The 24,650-nt window shown below is 35.6% G+C and overlaps 2 protein-coding genes across 4 annotated transcripts; one reads left to right on the top strand and one right to left on the bottom strand.

The window, feature by feature from the left end:
• Nucleotides 1–1,629: 1,629 nt before the first annotated feature.
• Nucleotides 1,630–24,416, bottom strand: LOC109336951 (ABC transporter A family member 7-like). Its single transcript, XM_019573796.1, has 18 exons — nucleotides 24,095–24,416; nucleotides 22,925–23,309; nucleotides 22,146–22,228; nucleotides 21,838–21,982; nucleotides 20,951–21,070; nucleotides 20,751–20,875; nucleotides 12,039–12,197; nucleotides 11,238–11,400; nucleotides 11,017–11,142; nucleotides 10,851–10,934; nucleotides 9,557–9,918; nucleotides 8,812–9,012; nucleotides 8,179–8,288; nucleotides 7,998–8,082; nucleotides 7,368–7,496; nucleotides 7,153–7,258; nucleotides 2,828–2,916; nucleotides 1,630–2,026 (listed from the first exon to the last, which is right to left on the bottom strand). Exons 1-18 carry the CDS (start codon nucleotides 24,170–24,172, stop codon nucleotides 1,727–1,729), a joined length of 2,850 nt encoding a protein of 949 aa, XP_019429341.1. The 5' UTR covers nucleotides 24,173–24,416; the 3' UTR covers nucleotides 1,630–1,726.
• Nucleotides 3,407–7,262, top strand: LOC109336952. Of its 3 annotated transcripts, none has more exons than XM_019573799.1 (7): nucleotides 3,407–3,753; nucleotides 3,995–4,072; nucleotides 5,068–5,239; nucleotides 5,594–5,805; nucleotides 5,971–6,073; nucleotides 6,742–6,842; nucleotides 6,962–7,262. In XM_019573799.1, exons 1-7 carry the CDS (start codon nucleotides 3,502–3,504, stop codon nucleotides 7,088–7,090), a joined length of 1,047 nt encoding a protein of 348 aa, XP_019429344.1. In that variant the 5' UTR covers nucleotides 3,407–3,501; the 3' UTR covers nucleotides 7,091–7,262. The 3 variants fall into 3 exon arrangements, with proteins under 3 accessions (XP_019429344.1, XP_019429342.1, XP_019429343.1); XM_019573797.1 differs by having other exon boundaries at nucleotides 3,408–3,753; nucleotides 5,068–5,395; XM_019573798.1 differs by having other exon boundaries at nucleotides 3,408–3,753; nucleotides 5,068–5,395; nucleotides 6,742–6,868; nucleotides 6,962–7,042.
• Nucleotides 24,417–24,650: the final 234 nt, after the last annotated feature.

Below are 24,650 nucleotides of genomic sequence, written 5' to 3'. Positions count from 1 at the left end.
TACAATCTCCTAAATGTATACAAAAAATGATGCACCTAAATGTGTTGAATATACACACACTTCCAGAATCTAAAACCTTCCCAAAAGACTAACACAACCCATAATATAAACGTGAGATATAAGGTTTTGTAAACTTGATATGACTTGAAAATCTTGTAATACGTCTTCAATGATTCATGAAGAATTCTCCTATCTCTTTTGTGTATCAAAATAATTTTCTCTCTTTTTAGAAACACTTTGGAAAATACAATATTTGAATGTGAAAGTGAAAATCAATAATTGTGATTCAATTCCTTTACTAGCAAATGGGAAAAGTTGGTTTAAAATATAGTTATGTTTTCTGGTGTAGTTAGTCGATTAAACAGTCTAATTAATCGACTAACATTCTTTAAAAATCAAGATTCTAGAAACTATAACTTCCATGAATCGTCAACCCTTAACTTAATCGATTAACGGTTTCCATTTTACTCAACTTAATCAATTAACTCAACCTTAATCGATTAAGTGTTTTCTGAAAAAGTTACTTTGATATGTTATGAACCTTCTACATAATATGTAAAAGTATGATGCATGATTTTGAATGATGTAAGATTTAAACTTAGTTTAATGCACCAAAATTATATGATCATGTATTTATACATATGCATGTAAATCATGTATGTAAGTCTCATTATTAGTTATGATCATGTTTTAGGTTGTGCCACTTCCATTAATGTTCACCTAACCTAGACTTTACCCAATCAAACATTTTAAGACTTAAGATAATATAAAATACTCTTAGTCTTCTAGATCTTCTTGAATGCTTGAACTTTGAGCATCGGCTTTATTATTTGTTGATTTGTCTATATCTTCAAGCTTGTCTTTAAACCATGTCTTCATCAAAATCCATATGAAGCATGTTTGCATTTACATAAGAAATAATTATTGTCATAATTAACAATGTAATATTTGTCTAAATGTATCTCGCCATCATTCTCTAGATGATGAATGACACAAAATACAAAGGAAAATAAAAACATGACAAACTTGTAAACAAAATTCATATTTATTCATTCCAAAATGCATAAATAATTATAAAGAGATGTTACTTAATTACACAAAGAGAGATTTCATAATAAAATTCTATATACAAACTTATTAATTATCAATTTATTCTAACTAATATATAATTAATCAAGAGTAAATTATACTAATAACTTCTGAAGTTTAACTTAAAATTACATCGACATTTCTTGAAGTTTAATTTAAAATTACATTTATAACCATTTTTTGTTTAAAAGACACTCATCTCCCTTAAGGGATAGTCAATGTAATTAATGTATATAAATTAGGAGTGATTTGTGTAATTTATGTATATAAATTAGAAAGTAACATATGTAATTTCACTAAAACTCGAGAAGCATATATGTAATTTTTTTTTTTTTATAATATCACTGCATAAACATTAGTTATCAGCAACTATATGATTTCAATTCTTGATATTAAAACAAATCCTCTTCTTATTATAATATCGTGATTGGATCCACATATGTTCGATAAAAAGAATTACTTTCTCCTTTGCTTTGAGCATAATCAAAAAAGTTTTCATGTTCAATTTTGGAACATGAAAATGTGACTAAAGAAATGATATCATATAAATGTAAGATTATTGCTTGCACAACTTCACATATAATAAGGATTGTCTACCCCAGAATTACTCAGTAATCAGCAATATTGTGTATGAAATTTATGACAAAGTGTCAAATTCCTGAGCACTACGTGCAACCTTGATGAAGACATCTTCTAATGTGGTGTCAGCTAAACCCCAAGCAGAAACTGTAAAATTTCTTTTCGCATCGTTAACGGCCTGGAATACATTTGATATTCTAACCTCTTCTTTTGGGAGCTCAAACTTCTGGGTCCCGGAGATATGGTATATCTTTTTAGCATTTGGGGATAGCTGCAGCACCAAGTTCTCTACATCCTTTTCATGATCCAAAGATGTTGTCATTGTGAACACATAAGTTCCTCCATATCTGGCTTTCAACTATGATAAACCAAAATAAGCATACAAAAACTCAGTCTAAATGGTTTAATTTTACAAGTCTACTACACAGTAAATGAATGATAATTCAAAATGCACAAGGATTTCATATTTTCAATCCATGAGCCTTGTAATGAAAAATGAAAACTTTGAAAATAAAAGGTCTTCTGCACTATAGCCTATTCAAAATACTTTATTAATTTTTTAACTTAAATACATTTTTTTTAACCAATTCGAGAGTGACACATGTAGCACACATTTTTTTAGGATAGCAGATGTGGTCCCTTTTCAATGGGAGTACATCTTCTGTCCCAAAAAGTGTTTTACTCCATGTGTCACTTGTTGTGATTGGTCAAAAAAATACTTAATTATTAAATTTTAACTTAATATATTTTTTCTAATCAACCATAGGAAGTGATACATGTAGTGACACAGTTTTTGGGATATCCAATATGACACCCTCTCAATGAGAACATATATTTTGTCCTAAAAAGTGTGTCGCTCCATGTGCTACGTTTTGTGGTTGGTCATAAAAATACTTAAGTATTAAAATTTTAACTTAAATATATTTTTCCAACTAATCAGAGGAAGTGACACATGGAAGTGACATACTTTTTAGAATGGCAGATGTAGTCCCCTTTTCAATATTCTCTTACACTTCATTATTGTATGAAGTTCAAATGGGAACTACTAAATAGAAAGTAGAGTCATGTGATTTTGTGAATCTCAAGATGATACTCTTCTATTAGTGTGTGTTGTGAGCATTGCTATATTCATAAAGCATATATCACTTGAGCAATGTACCTCATTTGGATTTCCTATGCACTGCAAGCTACCACCAACAAAAATTCCTAATCGATCACATAGGACTTCTGCCTCTTCCATGGAATGTGCTGAAAAACGCATGCAAACAACCTTTATCAAAATCCATATGGAGAGAGAGATAGAATAGCTTCATATGAAACCAAATAATTAAAAAGCTTATTTATATATATATATATATATATATATATATATATGCCCATTTAAAAAAAATTAAGTACATCAGTTAATTTTTTATATATAGAAGCACCCTTATTATTGAGCACAAAGGGAAAGAATTTTAATAATAAAGGGTAATTCCAAAAAATATACTTAATTGTTAACAAATTTAGTATTTACTTAGTTAAGGTTAGTACCAAAAAAATTTAGTATTACTTACTATATTAACCAAAATTATTAATTCACGTAAAATTATTATAATAAATTTCTTATGTGTAAAAATCTCTCAATAAAAAGTTATTAGTATGAACGAAAATCATTCAAATATATTATATCCATATTAAATTTAAGCACATCATTTATAAACCACATTTGGTAAGTTTGTTGTTCTTCAACTTTATATATAGGCTCTCTAATTAGACAATAAAGTAGACACAAGAAAAGGGTCATCTAAAAACAATTCTATTCAACAAATATTCAACAACAACAAAATTAAAATGCTTCATATGCACATTGGCGTTGGATTTTGTTGTATTAACCCGACAACACAACCCGACCCGAAAAACAAAACCCGAATTGCTTCATTCCATTTTCGCCACCGGCGAGTGTCGCCGGCGATCCTTGCATCTTCGCCGGAGAATAAAAACGAGAAGCGGCGACTGATATGCACCGCCGACGAGCTTCACCGCGTCTCTGTTTCCAACTCCGATTGGAAACTCGCTCTCTGGCGCTACCTTCCTTCTCCTAAGGTATTTTTCTCCATTCCCGCAAGTTCTTAACTTTGTGTTTTTTATTGATACCCTTTTTCCAATGCAATGATTTACATTCTGGGTTTCTCTTAAATTCACTGTTTTTATCGTAAAATTCATAAAAATGAGAAGAATAAAGGCTTCATTTTTAGCATATTTTATGCTAGTTTATAGAATTTTTAAGGTGGTTTTGTTAGTCTTTTTCGTAATGGTTTAAACTTTTGCATGTCTTTTGTTTCAGGCTCCATTGAGGAATCACCCGCTTTTGTTGTTATCAGGGGTTGCAACCAATGCTATTGGCTATGATCTCTCCCCTGAGGTGAGTTTGTTCCCATTGTATGATTTGACATGCCTGCATAAAGTGTTAGGTAGCTTTTGGCGAGGGAACAAAAAATTTCCACCCCTTCTGGTGGATCTAAAATGCTTTACAAGGTTTTTCGATTCTTGGGGGTAACACTTGGTGGGAGGAGCAGCCACGTGAATTAGTTCTTTACCCATATTGTGAGAAGGGTGAGGTATACCTATGGTAATACCAAAAGAAATGTTTTTTTGCACTAACAAGGGTATCCCTCACCTTTTTGGTAAGAAACTAATCTCTTTCGGGGTTCGTGGCAGCCCCTCACAACAAGTATCGCTTCCGGAAATCGAACATCGACATTGGGATTCCAGTGGGCCTTACACTACTAGACAAACACATTGTTGGTAGTACCAAAAGAAATGCTTTACTATTTAATATCTTGTGTGTAAAGTTCTGACTATAAAATACACAAAACACAGAGCAAAACCATATGTTTTATGAAGATCTGTGCAGCTCTGGCATGTCCATCAAATGCTAAATTTGTGTAACTGAGTAGGATGTATTAGCAAATCAAATGTTAATTATGGGAAGTAATTATGTTTGTTGATTAATTGACTTCGGTAATTATTTGTTAATTAAATATGCAATGGCTATTATCACTGTCGGAAGTTTTTTTTGTTCACATTGGAAGAGATATACTTGCATACACTTATGTAACAGATTGTTGTACGGACAGAACAAGATGGAACAAGATGTTTTGTTTTGTACTCTTTGGTTCCACCACTTTTTAATATATTGTCCTGTTTTGTTATATTTATAAAATACACCAAACGTAGAATATATTTCATGTTTTGTTCCATCCTGTTATGACATGTAGACCAAATGCTACATTGGTGTACCTAAATTGGACTCATTAGCAAATCACATTGTTAATTATGGTAACTAATTATAGTTACCATTTAATTAATTATTCTTGTTTTCGGCCAATTTTAAAAGTGCGTGTTTTGTGTGTTCAGTCTTCATTTGCTCGGTACATGGCGGCACAAGGATTTGATACATGGATTCTTGAGCTTCGAGGTGCTGGATTGAGCACTCATGGAGATAACTTGAAGGAAGATGAGGAATGCCTCAAGAATTTATCAAGGATAGACTCTGCAGTTAATGATGGTCAAAGCAGTGCTTCTTCTGGTAGAGTATGGGAATTGAAAAACTTCGGTGATTCTTTTGAGTCAGAAATTCCTCGCATGAAAATGATAGGATCAGAGGTATATGAGGAACTGCATATAAGAACAAGGCTGACAGATATATGTGCAAGAATGTCTGACAGGGTTGCAAGCATCCTCGGTGGGTTTACTGAAGTAATCTTAATTTGTCTTTTTAACATCATATGATTATACATAAAGGGCGGCCGAGTACACGACACTCCTACCTAGTGCGGTCTAGGACGACAGATGTACACAGCCTTATCCATGAGGCTCCCATCATATGATTATAAATACACTAACAACATGAAAATATGACATTTTTTTACATTTTTTGAAGGGGGGCAAAACTCTGCAATCGGTAGCCAAATCAAGGATTTCAATCACAGACTTCAAACTATTTTTGAAGGTCAACAATTGTTCCCGGCACAGATTTTAGGCATGCAAGAGCGTTTTACTGCCACTCTAGAAGGATTTCAGAAACAAATTGAGATGATTGTCAAGTATGATTGGGACTTTGACCATTATTTGGAAGAGGATGTACCAGCCGCGGTGAGGTGACATCCCTTTGTGATGCATGATTTTTTATTTGGCCAAAGCTGAACTTTTTGATTTTAATCTTAATATTTATTCCACTAAGTGTCAATCTAAGAATTTCATATGATCTAATTAAATATGTTTCTCAATCATTTATTTCATACTAATATAATACATTAGGTGGACTACATGAGGGCTCAATGCAATCCAAGGGATGGAAAATTGCTGGCAATTGGTCACTCAATGGGGGGTATCTTGTTGTATGCAATGCTCTCACGTCGTTGTAAGTTCCGCTAATCTGTTGTTTTATTCCCGGTGCAACTTCTGTAATTGTGGGTCAGTAATACTCTGCATGTAAGACTTAGTTGACAGGTTTGTCCAAAAAAATTCAAATTCGGTTGCTTTTTGGTGCAACCTTGTTTACACAAAATTGGTCATGGTTGCTTTGTGTATTTCACTTTCGATGTCAATTTCATATATTGTAACCGTTAATTAGCATATTAAATATTACTTAGCTACAACCTTCTAATTTTATTTGGCTGCATTAATTACATGGTTCTACAGTTTTCATTAATTAAATGAAAAACTTATCTTTAATTATAGACTAAATCAGTTATTTCGCAATGATGCATGAAAGAAGTGCTTCTGGTGTTTTCTGGTTTCCGCATCTAGTTTAATGGCCATAGTTTGAAGGACATTATAAACTTACTGAGATTGAGCATCAATTATGTCCATTCCTATTAAAACGAGACAGATGTGTAGCATTTGGTAATATAAATAACTCTTGCCTAGCATGTTATCTCTCATTTTGTTCCCGTGAGAAATTTTCGGGACAACTTGTGATCCTGTTTAGAGTATAAACCAGATTGTTGTGAAGGATCCTGTTTGCATATTATTTCTGGGAATTAATGTGTTGATCGATGTTTCTTATTTGCTACGTCAATATGTCAGGTTTTGATGGAAAGGATTCTGGGTTGGCTTCGGTTGTTACTTTGGGATCATCACTTGACTATACACCTTCAAGATCATCTTTCAAGTTGCTTTTACCACTGGCAAGTGATAAAAGAAACTGTTTTTGGTGACAGTTGACAACATCGATTTATCTTTTCTTCATGCCAATGATGTCTGATGTCTCTAAGCTAAAGATATTAGAAAATTATTTTCTTTGCAGGTTGAGCCTGCTCAAGCTTTAAACATTCCAGTTATTCCAGTTGGGCCATTGCTTGCTACTGTTTATCCTCTCTTAAAGCATTATATATATATATATATATATCTAAATTATATGCAGCAAGCAGAATAATGGATATAAACATGCAATGAATTGTATCTGTGCTCTAAAAACCATGAGTGATAGTAGATTACTGGTGAGAATGATTGCACGATCCCGTTTTGCATGCTTAATAACATTCCATAAGAGGTTTCTTGATGCAGGATCTAATCCAGTGCTTGGCTCATCCATATAAACAACCTTGGAAAAAATTGTCATTGCAGAATTAGAAAATGAAATATGGGTCTTATAAAATTAATTCAAAAAACAAAGCTCTACAAAAGGGATTCAGTTGGAAAGAGAAACATACTCTAGGATCCCCGATTAATGAAATTGCGACGCTGAGCCTCCTCTTCATTCCTCCACTGTATTTTCCAGCTTGTTTATCGGCAACTCCTCCATGAAAAAGGTTTACAGCTCTCAAAGATTCTTCCACGGCCTGCAACATTGGATTAGGAGCTTAACTTTTACTGCAGTCTTGTGAGCTAAATAAATGCAAAACAGAAAGTTGTTCGATATGTTTTGCGCTGCACTGCACTAATCCAAACCCTCTTAATGCACTAATTCTCTTTCTTTCCCTTCAAAACTAAACTCGCAAACAGGCCATAACAGAAATGTAGGCCATAAATAATTGACAGGCTATTGCTCTGCACCTCTCCCTTCACTGTTGACAAGTATAACCCCCATCCCCAATAAAATAAAATAAAACCAGTGGTATTTTATATACTTTTGTCATCACAACATGTTACACAAGAACTGCAACTCACTAAACAATTTGAAAATACTAAATGTCCAATGCATTTGTCATTGAAGGGCAAAAATTTCAGAAAAAAATAGGTATATGACTGGCCAATGGTCTCAGTTTTCTTGTTTCTCCTTCAATAAACACAATCTCACAGTATGTAAGAATCTCTCAAGTTTTGTTCCAGAATTAACTTACATCTGTTAAGGCTGAACCTTTAAGATTCTTAAGTCTGCCGTAAAAGAGTAGGTGCTCTCTTCCTGTCAGGGTTTCCCAGAGCAAGCTAAAATATCATAAGAATATTCATGAAACTTCATGATTGTTAAAAAAAATTAAATTAGATAGAAAAATCATGACATTTTCGGAAATTCTAACTTACTCATGTTGTGGGCAAACACCCATGCTAGTATATATTCCATCCATATGAGTTCTTATGTCCAGACCATGAACAAATGCAGTACCAGAGGTTGGCTTTGTCAGACCAATCATCTGTAAGCATAATTACACTCGTCAGGTTTCTTGATTGAGAAATTAGTCAATGGAAACACAAGATTTAGTATAATTTCATCATATAGTGAAGTGAATCAATCAGAGAGACAGACATCTTTATGTAAATTCTTACATCTCTAAGCACAAACTAATTAGTCACTTAATCATTGATCAAGAAAATATACAATTTTCAAGGTAAAAAAGGACAGCTCAGTGCACGAGGCTCCCACTTGGGGTTTGAGGAGGGTAAATGTATGTATCCTTACCCCTACAAGCAGAGAGGTTGTTTCCAGGATTTGAACGACCTCATGATCACTAAGCAATGACCTTACTATTGCGCCAAACTCACCCTCTATACAGTTTTCAAGGTACTTAGAAATTATTTTGTCCTCTTTTGTGACCTCAAGCAATTGAATATACCCTTTAGATCCATCTTACACTTTTGATGTGGTGAAAGAATGGGTCGGGGCAAAAGTAAATGAATTTTCAGAAAATGTATATTTCTGAATTAATTTTCACTGACCATATGGATGAAAGAAGTCTTTCCAGCACCATTGGGACCAAGCATACCAAAGCATTCACCTTGAGGCAAAGCAAGGGACAATCCACTCACAGCAATTTTCTCTGGGTTACCATCCCTCCCAGGATATACCTTTTTAAGGTTGTCGCATACAATTGCATGATTAATAGTTGGTTCAAGTATTAGCTGCTTCACCTTCTCCCTCTGAAGAGAAAAAGAAGTAAAAGTAACACGTTATACATGAAAGTAAGACAAACTATATCGAGTAAGTGCGACACATTTTAACACAACACAAAAGTGGCTACATAGAGCTCTTCCGGTGAAACATGTACTGTTAAAATTTATGGTACCGGTAGAAACTAATAAAGTCTAGTTTTCAGTCTATTACAACTGCCAAGCCTTTTTTTCCGCTGGATAGGTGGATCAAACAATGTCAAAAACAATACATGGATATAAATTTCAGTTTACACTAATCTTATATTTTCCCCTATAAACAATATATAGTGTAAAAATAGAAGATTGTGATAAAGAAAGTTATTTGTTTTGCTAAAGAACTCCTTGCCCAATTAATTTTTTCACCTAGCTACTGTATATTATACTGTCACTCATCATCCATGCACCATTATCACATAAATTCATGAAACCAAAAGGTAAAATACACCTTCTGATTGAAATTAGATTATTAATTTTTGTAAACTGATGATGAAAACATAACTGACAAAAATCATTCAATAAATGCAAAACTCACCTCTTGACTGACATCAGGTTTCTCCATCTGAACAAAAACCTTATGTCCCTGATTTTTGATACTTGGCTTCCTAAAGGTTGGATGAGGTTTTTTCTGAAACGTTTTCAAGAAATGCAGAGCGCTTTTCCGGCTCGCAGATGAAAAAAGCTGATCGATGTAATAAGCAACAAAAAGTGCCCACACCCACTCAACAAACATGATAATTAAGACCTCTTTCATACCATTCGTGCTATCACTCAGATCTCCCCACCGCATACCATGAGTCCCCAAAGTATCCCCGGTAAAGGAAGACTGTGAAAACTCATATAACCCACGATATAAAGCAAACCCAGGATACAACTCCATAACCATGATCCACCCTCCTATAGAAACAGCACAAGCAATCAACATACGGCAAGAAAGGTTAGAAACTGTCAACGCATTGGCAAGCACCACACAAAGAGGAGCAACATGAAATTATAGTAGATATAAATTCTAATCACAACGATCATATCAGTCCATCCTAATGTATCAATTCAAGATATTGAGATACTACATCGGAAGGGTAATGGCCGAATATAGTCCAAATAAAGCTCGGGATGACTTTAGGCCTAGCTATGTCATTTGTAAGGGATAAACATCACATTGTTGATAAAGTAATCGCCTAATGATCAAAACCATCACACTACTACTCTTCCAGCAGTTGGTGTTATCATTGATTACCGGAAATCAAAAAACAACAAAAACTTCACAAAAAACTTGATCTGCTGGCTAGATAGGCTACTAGAACTGGGGTGAATGGACAAGGTACTTGGAGAAGGTATAAACTGATGCTTGCAACAGAATTGGACATCTTTTATAAAGGGAATTAGGCTACACTGCTACAGCTGTCCTTCGGTCGGAAATTGAATAGAACCAGGTCTCTGGCAAGTCGAACAACACCGTGACCAGTGGGACAATAATATGTTAGGAAAGGGGAGGAGGATACTAGATGACAGTTTATGTCACACTCAGTCATCAACTAGTGTATTTCCTTCTGCAATGTTTTGCTAAAGAGATTAAAAAAATTTACAGACTTGTGACTCAACCGGTGAATGATTATTATAAATTGTTCAAAATTAATTGAGAACACACAGTTTTGGTAATGAATATTGCTATATTAGCATTGTCAAAAATATCACCAATGCAGAAGACTACCCAATTCTGTAAAGCATCCTTCTAAAGATATTTCCTTTAAACTATCCAGATCGAATTATATATTTGTAAACCATATGAATGACTCAACTGGATATCATTTCTCAGTCATTTGACTTACTCGGAAATGATGTATCTTGAACAAAAATTTGGAAAAGAAAGCCAGCCAACAACCCACTTCCAAACAAGCCTATATATGCAGTTACTGCATATAAAAGAACAAGTGTCAGTCGTCAGATATGAGAAGAGAAAATATTATAAACAGCATAAGACAGCTATCATCTAACCTGTAGCAGTCTTAACATTTGAAAAAATGGAAGACAATAGAAATGCCCATGAAATTTGTAAATTTATATAGATGAAATAAAACACTAATTGGATGGTATAGTCATTCATTGTGAAGAATTTTAACCCTGAAATGAAAAGGTTACTTGAATTAAAAGAAATGGAAATTGCCAAAAAAAAAAAAAAAAACAGGAAACGATTTGCTGGCTGGATGCATTCTTACCTATGACTGAGCCAAATATCACAAAACACAGCATGTATACTACAGATAATGCAAGAAAGTAACCATATGAAATCAACCAATATGGCCCATCACCAAGACCATGCATTTTCATCATGGTTCTTAATTTTTGTTGCTTCTCATATACTAGCGATATTAATATAACCTACATCAATAAGAACACATGTGGAACAGTTAAACATACTAGAAAATATATTCTTCTGTTTTAACACAAAAAGATGTTAGATAACATTGTTGACCTTGACCTCCAAACATGTATTGTTCTGTGCGCAAGAACCCTTATCAAAAGAGAGGTTTTACATGGTTACACACACAAGGTTGGATCCAGAAATCTTTGAAAGGAGGGGCTGTATGGAAGGTATATATATATACACATGTGTAGCAAATATATTTTTTTATGAAAAATACTACATGTATAAAACTATTTGTACAAAATATATGCAAAAGGGGAGTCAAAAATATATTTATGTATGCATAAGGTATATATTTTTAAAAATGTATTTTTATTTAAACTACTACATATATAGCTAATTATACAAAATGTATGCAAGAGGGGGCAAGGGGATGCACCCTTGCTTGCCCCTCCTTAGATCCGCACCTGCACACATATAAACATAATACACGGTGAAGTAAGAATGCAGGTCGTATTTAAAACTAAATTTTGCCAATAGAAACCCATTCTGCAATCAATGCCAGTACTGTCATCTCATTTCTGCCAACTTCAATTGTTACAATCAATTTTATTCATTGCAAATATATATGTTCACATACTTAAGTACTTACAGGGAAAAGTTGTAGGATGACCCATGTAAAGAAGAGAGGACCTAAGAGAGAAGCCAAATCAAACTTATTTGGGGTCTCAAGTTTTGGCATTTCCTTTATAAACTCAAACAACATTTTGTTACCAGGTCCCAGTAGAAACTGAATGTAGGCATTAGATACCTGAAAGCATATAATCATAATCTGTCAGGTGCAAAAAACTTAGACACAATTTTATTATTAAAATTAAAAGTTAGAAAATATATACAACAACCAACATTTAGTGGCACTAGGTAAGGTCAACTATATGAACAATGTCTTATTGTTCTATCATAAATCATGTCTATTAATAAAGCATTGATCTCTAAATCTTTTCTAATTGTTTCGCCTACGGTTTTTCTTGGCCTCTCTCAATACTCCAGAAATAAAACTAACTTCCATTTAATCTACTCTCCTTATAGGAGCTTCTACCAGTCTCCTCCACACATGTCCAAACTACCCAAGGCATGATTCTACCATCTTCTTTACAATACAAGCTACCCCAACTTTCTCCATAATATATTCGATCCTAATCCTATTTTGTCTAGTGTCCACTCATCCAATACACATTATCATCTATGCTACATTGAATTTATTCTCCTGTTGATATTTTTTCTCATCCAACATTCAGTCTAACATTGCGAATCTTGTAGATGTGCGATAAAATTTCTCCTTAAGCTTGAGTGACACCTTTCTATCACATATAAGACTTGATGCACTCCGCCATTGCATTCACCTCTTTGAACCCCAACAGTATACATAAACCTCAATTTCCTCATCGTAGTGTATGATTGACCCAAGGCCAAGATATTTAAATATAGTGACTTGTGGTATGATATGATCTCCAATCTTTACCTCAACAATAGGATTTTTTCATTTCTCACTAAACTTACACTCCATATATTGTCTTACTTTGACTTATAGGAAAGTCATTTGCTTCTAAACTTTGTCTCCATATTTCTAGCTTCCCAATTAATTCATCTCTCTATTCTCCAATTAGGACGATTCATTCTCAAAAGACCATGCCTTGTGGCAACGATTTTTGGATATGCTCAATAAGCACATACAAAACCAATATAAACATGTAAATGCTCGATATTGACCTTGGTGTAGTCCTATAGCAATAGAGAAGTTTTGAAGGCCCCATCTTGTGTTCTTACGCTGGGTTTGATCTCCATCAGATATATCCTTGATTGCTCTAACGTAGACAAACTGAACTCCTTTCTTCTCTAGAGATTTCCACAATATCTTTTTAGGCACCTTATTATACCCCTTCTCCAAATCAACAAAATATGTTTAAGTCCTTTTAGTCCCTTCGGCATCCCTCCGTTAATTGTTGTAGCAAGTAAGTTGCCTCCAAGGTCGACATCCCCGACATAAAACTAAGTTGTTTTTCAATAATGTGTGTTTCTTGTTTCAACCTCTACTCAGTTATCCTCTCTCATAGCTTCATAGTATGGCTCATGAGTTTAATCCCTATATGATTTGCACTGTAATTGGTATTGGATCAAAATTCTCCACTTGAAATTATCTTTCTTCAACAATTGTATATCGCGTTTAGCTATATTACCATAAACTCTCACAAATCTCCAGTAATAACTGGTTAATCCCAAAAACCATCTCAATACTTTAAGGTCTCGACGAACTGGCCATGAGCTCATTGCTTCAATTTTCTTGGGTCATGCAGCCACCCCTTGTGTAGAAACAACATGTCCCAAGTACTCTAGACTTGGCAGAGCAAAGCTACATTTCTTTTTACTGACCAGCAATCCATTCCCTTGTAACACTTTCAGAATAGTCTCTAAATGTATCAGATGTGATTCAAGACTAGGACTGTAAGCAAGTATATCATCGAAAAAGACTAGGACAAACTTTCTTAAGAATGATCGAAGTACCTCCTTCATCAAAGCTTGAAACATTGAGAGTGGGTTTGTCAATGCAAAGGGCGTGACCAAAAACTCATTGTTAGAACTGGATTTAGAAGATTAGGAATAGAAGAAGAAGAAGAAGAAGAAGAGAGATTGAAAATCAATGGTCATCTTGAATTGTATCTAATTACAAGATTGAAAATCAATGTGGAAATTACACCTTGAGAAGTAAATCTCCCTAGAGTAACTGATTTCCAAATCAGTTACTTTCCCTCCCAATTCTAACTATCTGAAAAGATAGTTCTTCTAACTCAACTAAGTTCTATTTATACCTTTCCTAACTAACTCAATCCCAGCTTTATTACAATATTAGCCCTTCCTTACACTTATGGCCTATTCCTCCTAACATACACATGTTTAATAGGAGGTTTATTTCTATTCCTAACAAACCCCCCCCCCCCCAATAGAGCCACCTTGTCCTCAAGGGGAGAAGTTGGAAACTTCTCTTACAAGACAGCAGCCATTGTAATTTGACAAATTTGTCCACTTGATCAATACTCCAACTTGTCCTTCTTGAGTTTCCCTCCAATCCCTCACCTCTTCTGGTTCCACTTCTAAGTCAAACTCTTCATTCAACAATGCTGGAAGTAGTTGAGGATTTTGATTAGGTTTGAGAGCTTGTTTCAACAATGACACATGAAACACAGGATCTATTTTGGCATGCTCAAGTAGTTTCAACTTGTATATTGTGCCTACCCTGCTAATTACTTGATAAGGCCCATAGTATATAGCAGCTAACGTAGAAAAAGGTCAAGCAGCCAATGATTTCAGCTTATAGGGCTGAATCTTAAGATAAACCCAATCCTTTTCTTTGAACTCAACTTGTCTTTTGTGTCTATTAGCTTGCTTCTTCATTTGATTTTGAGCCTTCAATAAATTTTGTTTCAACTCCCCTAAAATTAAATCCCTTCTTCAGTTCTTTGTAACAACTGATTTGCCTCCTCTACTTTAGATGGAAACTCCTCAGCAATGATTACATAGGTGGATCCCTGCCATAGAGAGCCTTGAATAGTGTCATGCCTGTTGAACTATGGTAGGTGGATTTATACCAAAGTTCAGCCCAGGATAACCATTGCATCCACTGTTTAGGCCTTGACCCTACAAAAAACCTCAAATACCCTTCTAAACACATATTTACCATCTCTATTTGACCATCAGTTTGGGGGTGGTAGGAGGTGTTAAGCTTCAACTGAGTGCCAGCCATTCTAAATAATTCCCTCCAAAAACTGCTTATGAAAACTGTATCCCTGTCTATAAAAAGAGGGAAAGCCATGTAACTTCACTACCTCCTTAACAAACAAGTCAGCTACCTCTTTGGTAGAGTAAGGATGGCCCAATGCATAGAAATGGGCATACTTTGTGAGCCAATCAACCACCACAAAGAAAGTGCCCTTACCTTGAGATTTAGGAATACCTCCAATAAAATTCATTGAGATACCCTTCTATACTTGAGTGGGAATTGGTAGGAGCTGCAACAATCCCCCAGGGGTTAAAGTTGAATGCTTATTCCTCTGGCAGATATCACACTCCTCCACAAATCTCTTGATATCTCTCTTCATCCCTACCCAATACATACAACTTTCTATCCTCTTATAAGTTCTGAAAAATCCAGAACATAACACTCCTTCAAAATGTTAGGAATTCTATCAGATTTGCTGGCCAGTACCAACCTGCCCTTGTTCATTAGAAACCCCCCTTGTACTCAAAACCCTCATGAGATTCTGATGCAATGAGAAGGTCCTGAATGACCTGTCTCCATTTGGGATCTTGAGCCACTTTTTGAGTCCAATCTCCTTGTCAGTCACTGAGACTAAAGATAAAGCAACATACATCTCCCACCTAGATAAAACATATGCTACTGAATTCTCCTTTCTTGGCTTGAATTGGATCTCAAAATCCATCCCAATCAGTTTTACAGCCCATTTAAACTGTTCTTCTGTAAACAACCTTTGGTCAGTAAGAAATTTGGGACTCCTTTGATCAGTTTTAATGATAAAGTGTCTTTCTAGCAAATAGTGTCTCCACCTATGCACTGTCTGAACCAATGCCATCAACTCCCTTTCATAAACAGATTTTTGTTGGGCTCTATAGAAAAAACCTTGACTCCAGAAAGCTAAAGGCTTCCCACCCTGCATAAGAACAACTCCTATTCCCTTGCTAGATGCATCTGTTTCCACCACAAAGGTTTGAGAATAATCAAATACTACTAACAAGAGTAGGCTAATCATGACAGCCTTCAAAGCCTCAAAAGTTGTAGTAGCTTCACTAGTCCACTTGAGCCCTTCCTTCTTCAATAACTCAGTAAAGGGTTTAACAATCAAGCCATAATTCCTAACAAATCTTCTATAATATCCAGTGAGACCCAAGAACCCTCTCCACCCTTGAATGTCCTTTGGTATGGGCCAAGAACACATAAGCTTCTACCTTAGACTGATTTGCCTCCACTCCTTGTCCTGAAATCACATGCCCTAGATACTCCAATCTCCCTTGGCCAAAAGTACACTTCTTTTTATTGGCCTTAAGTGAATGGTTTTGCAACACTTCTAGCACCCTTTGTAAGTGCTCCACATGTGTATAGATGTCTTTGCTAAAGACTAGAATGTCATAAAAAAATCAGGACAAACTTTCTGAGAAAAGGCTTTAAGACTTCATTCATCAAAGCTTGGAAAGTGGAGGGTGCATTGGTGAGACTAAAAGACATCACCATAAACTCATAGTGCCCCTCATGAGTTCCAAAAGCAATCTTCTCTATATCTTGATTCCTTATTCTAATCTGGTAGTAGCCAGATTTCAAGTCCAACTTAGAAAAGACCTGAGTCCCTCCTAACTCATCCAAAAGTTCCTCTAAAATTGGAATGAGAAATTTGTTAGGAATGGTTATTTTATTCAGGGCTTTGTAGTCCACATAGAATCTCCAACCTCCATCCTTCTTCTTTACCAAAATTATTGGACTTCAATAGAGACTTATACTTGGCCTAATGATCCCTGCTTGTAGCATCTCTGTTACCAATTTTTCAATTTCAACTTTCTGGTAATGAGGGTATTTATATAGGGTTTGAGATTAGGTACGTTGGCCCCTTCCTTTCTTGAGGTAAATGGCATGATCATGCCCCCTCCTGGGAGGTAAGGCTTCAGGATCAGCAAAGACCTCATCAAACTGGTGCAAGACTGCTCCTAATTCTTCTGGAACAACAAGAAAAGAAACTAGAGTAGCTTTTGATTCAGTGCAATGCAACAACAACCCTTCCCCCTTATCCTTCAACACTTGCATGAATGCTCCACAAGAAACTTGAGTCCTTGCCAAAGTTGGATCTCCTCTGATGGTACGGACCTCCCTTCCCCTTCTTAAAGTCAGTTCCATCTTACAAAAATTAGCCCTCACTTCCCCTAACCCAGCTAACCATTCCAAACCCAACACAACATCAACCCCCTTTAACTCAAACAGGTAGAATTCTTGAGTGAATTCCAAACCTTGCAACATAAATCTCAACTGAGCACATTTCCCTTGACACTACACCTTATGCCCATCCCCTACCTCAATCACATACCTTGGACTGACTTGAGTCTCCAATTTTAACTATTCTGCTACCTTTGAAGAAATAAAATTGTGGGAAGCATCACAATCAATGAGGATAACCACCTCTGTCCCCTCCAAGATTTAGTAGAGGTTAAACTAGCCATAGCCCATAGAGACAGTTGTAGTGAGTGCATATTAGCCACCATAGATTCCTCACTATCCAATTCCTCCTCCTCCTCTTCCTCCTCCTTCAACAAAATCATCCTAAACTGCTTATTCTTACATGTATGGTCTCTATTATATGGCTCATCACACCTGAAACATAACTATTTTTCCCTCTTCTCTCTTAATTCAGCTCTAGTTAAGTGTTTGAATGCCCCTACTCCTACTACTATCAACTGATTGTGCACTACTCATATTGACAGAGGCACTCCCAACAGAGAATTGGTTTGGTTTCTTTTCTATTTCAGGCTTAGATTCAACAGTTATAGACCTACTAGGAAAACTGGATCTAGTAAAGCCTGCAGACCTAGTATAATTGATATTGCTCACCTTCCTTTGTAATATTACATTTTTTCCTATCATAAGGGCTTTATGAATTACATCAGTTAAATTGGGATGCTCATACAACCTTACTTCAGCTTTAACCTCCTCCCTTATTAGAGTAGTCCAGTTTTTAGTAAATGTTGCTCAATTAAATGTATCTGGGCCCTTTCCTTTACTGTTTCCATTCTTATTGTATCTGGCCCATTTCTTGGTCAAGATACATTATACTTTTAGTTTTCTGCTCTTATAAATTAGAGCATGTAGCTATTGTTTTCCTATTACAATAATAACAAATACATAACAGATTCACTTTTCTCTCTCTCCTATTATTCTTTCTTCTTCTTCTCGTCACTCTTCTTCTTCTCTCTCGGTAACTATCTCTCTTTTCTTCTTCATCTTTAAATTCAAACATCCCTAAGCCCATTCAATAAAATTCCTTTGACAAACTCTGGATCAATCTCCTTTAGAGCTCCCATATACCTTTCAAACTCTTCCACATAATCCTCCGCTGACCCTAGCTGCTTCAATGCCAAGAGCTTCTCAAAAGGGTTCGGCACTTTGGAAGGCTGGAACCTCCTGACCACAACTAGTTTGAAGCCCACCCAGGATGGTTGAGGGTTGCACCTGTTCCACCAGTGACATCAACTGAGTGCCTTCCCTTCAAGAGCCATTAATGTAGCCTACATCTTCTCCTCTTCGGTTACTTCTTTTAACACGAAGTATATTTCCAATCTATGGGTCCACCCAAAAGCATCATCCCCTAAAAAAATTGGGATCTCTAGCTTCCTCCATCTCTCTCTGCCTCGATTGTCCCTTACTTCATGCTCTTCCCCAAATTCACTTCCTTCATCACGAGCATTAGGAATCCTAGCTCTGGTGGTGAGTTGAGCCAGTGTTTCCTCCAACCTTTTCATCCTTGCTTCATCCAATTCAATACGAATCCTCTGTTCTTCTCTCTCCCTTCTCAGCTCCTCACATTCCAAAACCCACTCTTCAGCATTTCTTGTCATTCCTCTTGTGGAAACCATGTGCAACAATTCTTTTCTCGTAAGTGTGAAATCAGGGCACCAGGATGGTGCCTTGATATCAGTGTTAGAACTGGATTTAAAAGATTAGGAATAGAAGAAGAAGAAAGATTCAAGATCAATGGTGATCTTGAATTGTATCCTATTACAAGATTGAAAATCAATGTGGAAATTACACCTTGAGAAGTAAATCTCCCTAGAGTAACTGATTTCCAAATCAGTTACTTTCCCTCCCAATTCTAACTATCTAAAAAGATGGTTCTTCTAACTCAACTAACTTCTAGTTATACCCTTCCTTTCCTAACTAACTCAATCCCTGCTTTATTACAATTTTACTCCTTTCTTACACTTAAGGCCTATTCATCCTAACATACACATGTTTAATAGGAGGTTTATTTCTATTCCTAACACTCATAATTCCTCATGTGTCTGGAAGGCAGTCTTTTCAATATCCTCTGTCTACATCCTCATTTGATGGTAACCAAACTTAAGGTCCAACTTTAAAAATGCTAGCAACAGCCAATTCAACTAACCATTCCTCAATTACAGGAACGGGAAACGTGTTAGGCACTGTTATCTTATTCAGAGCCCATTAGTCCACACAGAAATGTCATCCCCCATACTTCTTTTTGACCAAAATTACAGGACTTGCATAGGGACTAACACTACGCCTGATTATTCCAGCCATTAACATCTCATCTACTAGCTTTTCTATCTAGTTTCCAGGAAATGTGGATATTTATAAGGCCTAATGTTTGGTGTAGAAGACCCCTTATTTAAAAGGATAGCATGACCATGGTCCCTATTAGGTGGTAGCTTTTTTGGACCATGAAAAATCCCTGCAGAGTGTTGCATTAATCCCTGCACTTCTGCTAGTACAGCTGCTCTAGTGCCCCCATCTTCTAACCTGAATTTCACCATATAACCTCTGTCTGCCTTCAAGTCGGTTAACAGCGTTTTAAGGAATTTTTCGTCCTAGATAGAGTAGGATATCCCACTATGACCTGCTGCTAGTTCCCAGATCCAATTGTTAAAACCAACTTACCAATATTAGCTTTGATCTCTCCTAGGCTGGCCAACCATTCGAAACACAACACCAACTCTCAGCATAGGCTAGAAAATAGCATGTAGTTATTTTATATACAGCTAAGTTTGTTTCATAATGTTTTATCAATTGTCAGAATAATGGCAAGGGATGCACAATGATAGGCCAGTGAATGTTTATTGTAGGGAAGATAAAAGACAGACCCAGTAATTCTGTCTTATATAGTTGTTATTCTGTATGAGGCAGTTATGTTTTATGGTATTTGTAGGAGCCAGTTAAGGGGTCATTTTGATGTTTGTGGTGCTTTGAAGGAGAAAACTCTGTTATGGGGAAACCCTGTGAAGTTGGGATACTATTCTTCAAATCTGGTATGTAAACCAGATTATTCTAATAGAATATAACAGTTTAAGATTTGTATACTAACAGTGTAAAGTTTCTTACACTGTTATTACATCATTCACCATTTATGTGTATTACTTTTATTTAAAAGTCGATAATGGTTAACACCTGAATGGTTAATGAAGTGCTAATACTGTAAAAACTCTTACAATGTTAGTGCATAAACCATTTTCTCTATAACTATTACATGTGTTCAATTCTTGAGTCTAACACACAACGAGAAGAATTTATATATACCATATTTACAGAACGAGGAATCCGAGCCAATGCAATAGGACCAGAGCCAGTATTATTTTTGTAGGTTGAGTTGTACCATATGCTGACATTAAATTTATTCCCATTTGAATTTAGAAAATCATAACCTGTCAAGACAATATAAGAATAAGTATTGTCTTCCACACTATGCACATTGAAATAAAATGATAGTAAGTACCTACCAGCAGATATCTCGTTGATCTGTCTCCCTGTGTTAGATTTATAATAACCTTTGTATAGCTCATTGTTCACCTCCGATGAACTATTACGCCATAAACGTAACACCTGAGCACATTTTACCTCTAGATCCGGTGGAAAGAAAGAAGTTTGAATTAGTAACTAAACTCAAGATATCATAAGCAAGGCTTGAGCATAGCCAACCTAGAGAGCAAAATGACTATAATGTAAAAAAGACTGATTCACTGCATGCAAACATATTCAAATTAATTTGTGGGAGGCACTTTTATTGGGTACAAGATTACTATCATTGTGAATGTGTTCCCAATGCATCAAAAAGTTCAAATTCTAGTTTTTGACAAAGTAAACATGGGAATAACTGAACAAAGAGCATTGTAATAACTTATTTGAAAAATGTACAATGATCCTATAGCTAAACATCCTCACTGGCAAAGTATATCATCTCCGACCAGTCAACCTGTCATCATCAAGCATGGACCAGTCTGGCACAGGAAACATATGGCCATGTGAACATATCTGTTCAATTATAGCCCCTCACCCCACACATAAACAGACAGGCAACCATACATGGATAATGACTTTGAACGAGTGTTCGACTTATTTCGAAGGCACATTCTTAGTAACGGCCTGTGTGTCTTGTGTTTTTTATATTATTTTCATAAATTAAAGTTTGTTTGGTTACATATTCCACCAAGAAAACAAGAACTTCAAATATTTAGAAACAGATGGAAAAAAAAAATACCTGTATTTTTTGTTATCTGACTATTTTAATCATGTATTTTCTTCTTGATTAAGAGAGGAATTTCACAATGGATTATCAACTTTCATCACATCTTACAAGAAACATTGACAATACAAGAATGTCCTTTACCTATCTGCATACTAATGGATGCTAACTGGACAGGAATGGAGAATGTAGAGTTCTGTCTGCACTGACTTTGTAGAAGATAAATCGGAAGACCCGAAAAGAAAGAAGGTTCAAAAAAATTGGAGTATCCTGTCTTTGTTGCTGATCCCTATTATCATTTTGACGGTGGCATCAGCATCCAAGTTAACAAGGGAAGAATCCAGTAAGATAATATTTTCACAAAAAGACAGTCACAAGCAAAATGAATTTAATTTTGAACTTCAAAAAATTGCCAATGACTAAATTACTAATGATGAAAGATATTAACTCACCAGGACATTTAATGCCATGCTACCGATAATATCATCAGAGATATTTACAGTCAAGGTGCTTGGGAGCATATTCTGATACAAAACTGTCAAAGGGGAAACGCAGGGTTAAGACATCTAAAGAAGTAAACCCCCAACAATGCCATAAATTGAGGTAAAGCTGTGCTTAAGAAAAACATGTCAAGTAAGAAAATGAAAGATTTGATAGGCAACATAATTGCTAGTTATTCTCAACTCCAATTTAGTCTCTGACTTCATTTTTGAGTTAGTGGTCAAACATAGAAAGAACCACCATTTCGGTCCCTGATCTATAGGCACCAATCATATAAGTCTCTGTCTCTCTGATTTCATGAAATAATGATTTTCGTCCCTGAAGTTGTATGCACCACCAGTCATATAGTCCCTAGACCTAAGGACCTATTTTACTAATCGACCATAATTTTAAGGACTAATATGACTAGTGCCTACAGTTTCAAGGACTAAAATGATAACTTTCTAAAATCTGAGACTAATATAACCAGTATCTACAAATTCAGGAACTGAAATAGTAGTCTACACTGGAATATATAAAACCCATATTGTGTTAGACCTTCATGTATTTCAGTGTACAAATTTTGTAAATATTAGGTGCAACTTGATACATGGACTAAACTACAAGTAAAGTATAATTTCAGGAAAGGAACTTGATACATGGAATAAACTACAAGTACCATTTCAGGCAAGTTGCTTATTTACTAAGAAAAGGAAGAGAATCAATTTAATCTAAGGGGATAAGTACATACTTTGTCCAAAAGACATATTATTGCCAGTGAATAACATAGTGATAGGACATGAGCCATTCCTCCTGCAGGACTCATCTGGTAAATCCGAAAACGGAAGAAAATCCGATTTCACAGCTCGATGTTGTGGAGCCGGCACTTGCATCAAAGGAGGCCATTCTGGAGGATGTGGAATGGGACAGGTGCCGACTTGATTCAAATCTGAATACTGAATTCCACACTCCTTCTCAAGGCACTTATCCCCTTGTGTCTTGGTACAAATACATCCACACTTGTTTTCAGGCTTATCCAATATTTGCTTTTCAATCAACTTTTGGAGGAGAAGCAGTAACAAACACAATACAAAGGGGAACAATATGAGCCGAACATTGGTCTTTACATTTCGTTTCTGCAAATAAGATGAATTTAGTTTTGGATAGAACTTAATTGCGAGTCCTGCATTTTCATATTGTTTCACTATACATATGATACGTGTTGAATAATTAGTTAAAACGCAGCATAGGGTGTGAGGCTCCAAGGTAGCGGAATGTACAGAGATGTACACAACCTTCAGATATGGTGAATAATTAGTTGATAGTATAAAAATCCTAATATTAATTATGGTTATTGTTGGGATCCATGACCAGAGATCTTTGACCACGGGTGAGACTCATTGTTACCTGTTCATGGGAGAATAAAGAACCACTTATCAGTGAGACGCCATTGATGGGGAGAATGTGGAGGAGTGACCGGTAAGTATGTGGTACTCACACTTAAGAGAGAGATTGTTGGATATATTCAGGTGTGAAGTCCCACGCTGGATGGAATAAGTAAAAGAATTTATAAGCATAAAAGACTTGTGAAACTATAGCCTTAAGGTTTTGGTTTAAGGTACCATGTCTCACTTGTTGGTTGTTCTTCACTATTCCCATGGTTTGGCAACAATGGAACTCCCTTGTTCTCGAAGCTCGCAGGGTCCTAAAAGATATATTAACCTCAATCCTGAGAAGGGTAGGGAATTAAATAAAGGCTTCAGCCTTGTACAATATCTATGATCCATCATAGACTTACACAGAACCAAATTAACATTTTCCTATTGATTCTATATAAAAATTAAACTATTTTCTAAGTCTAACGAAGCATGAGAAACATGAAACACGTTTACTGAAAACAAATTAGAGTGGTAAAGGTTACCTGGTAAGTTAAATTCTTCCTAAGTAGAGCGTTTGCTTGAGTCCAGAAGAACGTGTGTTCATTCGGTGAATTTCTCATGTGTCGTATGTTTTTCTCTTTTTCCCCTTTGAATTTTGTTATTAACTAAGCCAACACAGCACAAAGAACCTTAAATTAGATACTTGTCGGTGACCAAAACAAATTCTGTTATTTTAGAGAATGGTAACTTGAATGGATCTTTGCGTTCGCTCGCTTATGCACTTTGAAATATGAAACGCAAAGTTCCCCGTTATATTGATGTTGATATTCCAAACTCAAACCTCAAGTCACTTTGTACATATTATTCAGCGTAAATCCAATATATGATCTAATTAGGTTGGGTATCGATTTTTGAGGGAGGCTATCAACCAATTATGATTGGTCTGTGCACACAAAAACAAATTTTGAATTGCATGAAAACAAACTTTTTAGGGAAAAAAATAGGGCAAGACATTCCTATCAACTCAGGATATCCCATGAGGGACATGCACCTCTAGTAGGAATGCTTTGTACAATTTTTTAACCATGAACTAGGGTT

The sequence above is a fragment of the Lupinus angustifolius genome, unplaced genomic scaffold, assembly GCF_001865875.1.
Source record: "Lupinus angustifolius cultivar Tanjil unplaced genomic scaffold, LupAngTanjil_v1.0 Scaffold_1_499, whole genome shotgun sequence".
Classification (NCBI taxonomy): Eukaryota; Viridiplantae; Streptophyta; class Magnoliopsida; order Fabales; family Fabaceae; genus Lupinus; species Lupinus angustifolius.
This window is presented reverse-complemented; position numbering and strand designations above follow the sequence as displayed.

Excerpts from the sequence above, each read along its gene's own strand:
- LOC109336951 (XM_019573796.1), bottom strand. The coding sequence starts at position 24,172 with ATGAGAAATTCACCGAATGAACACACGTTCTTCTGGACTCAAGCAAAC. Across the intron at positions 8,083-8,178 it reads GGTGTTTGCCCACAACATGA|CTTGCTCTGGGAAACCCTGA; the intron begins GTAAGTTAGAAT and ends ATGATATTTTAG. Across the intron at positions 2,027-2,827 it reads GCATAGGAAATCCAAATGAG|TTGAAAGCCAGATATGGAGG; the intron begins GTACATTGCTCA and ends GGTTTATCATAG.
- LOC109336952 (XM_019573797.1), top strand. The coding sequence starts at position 3,502 with ATGCTTCATATGCACATTGGCGTTGGATTTTGTTGTATTAACCCGACA. Across the intron at positions 5,396-5,593 it reads CAGGGTTGCAAGCATCCTCG|GGGGGCAAAACTCTGCAATC; the intron begins GTGGGTTTACTG and ends CATTTTTTGAAG. Across the intron at positions 6,843-6,961 it reads TCAAGTTGCTTTTACCACTG|GTTGAGCCTGCTCAAGCTTT; the intron begins GCAAGTGATAAA and ends TTTTCTTTGCAG.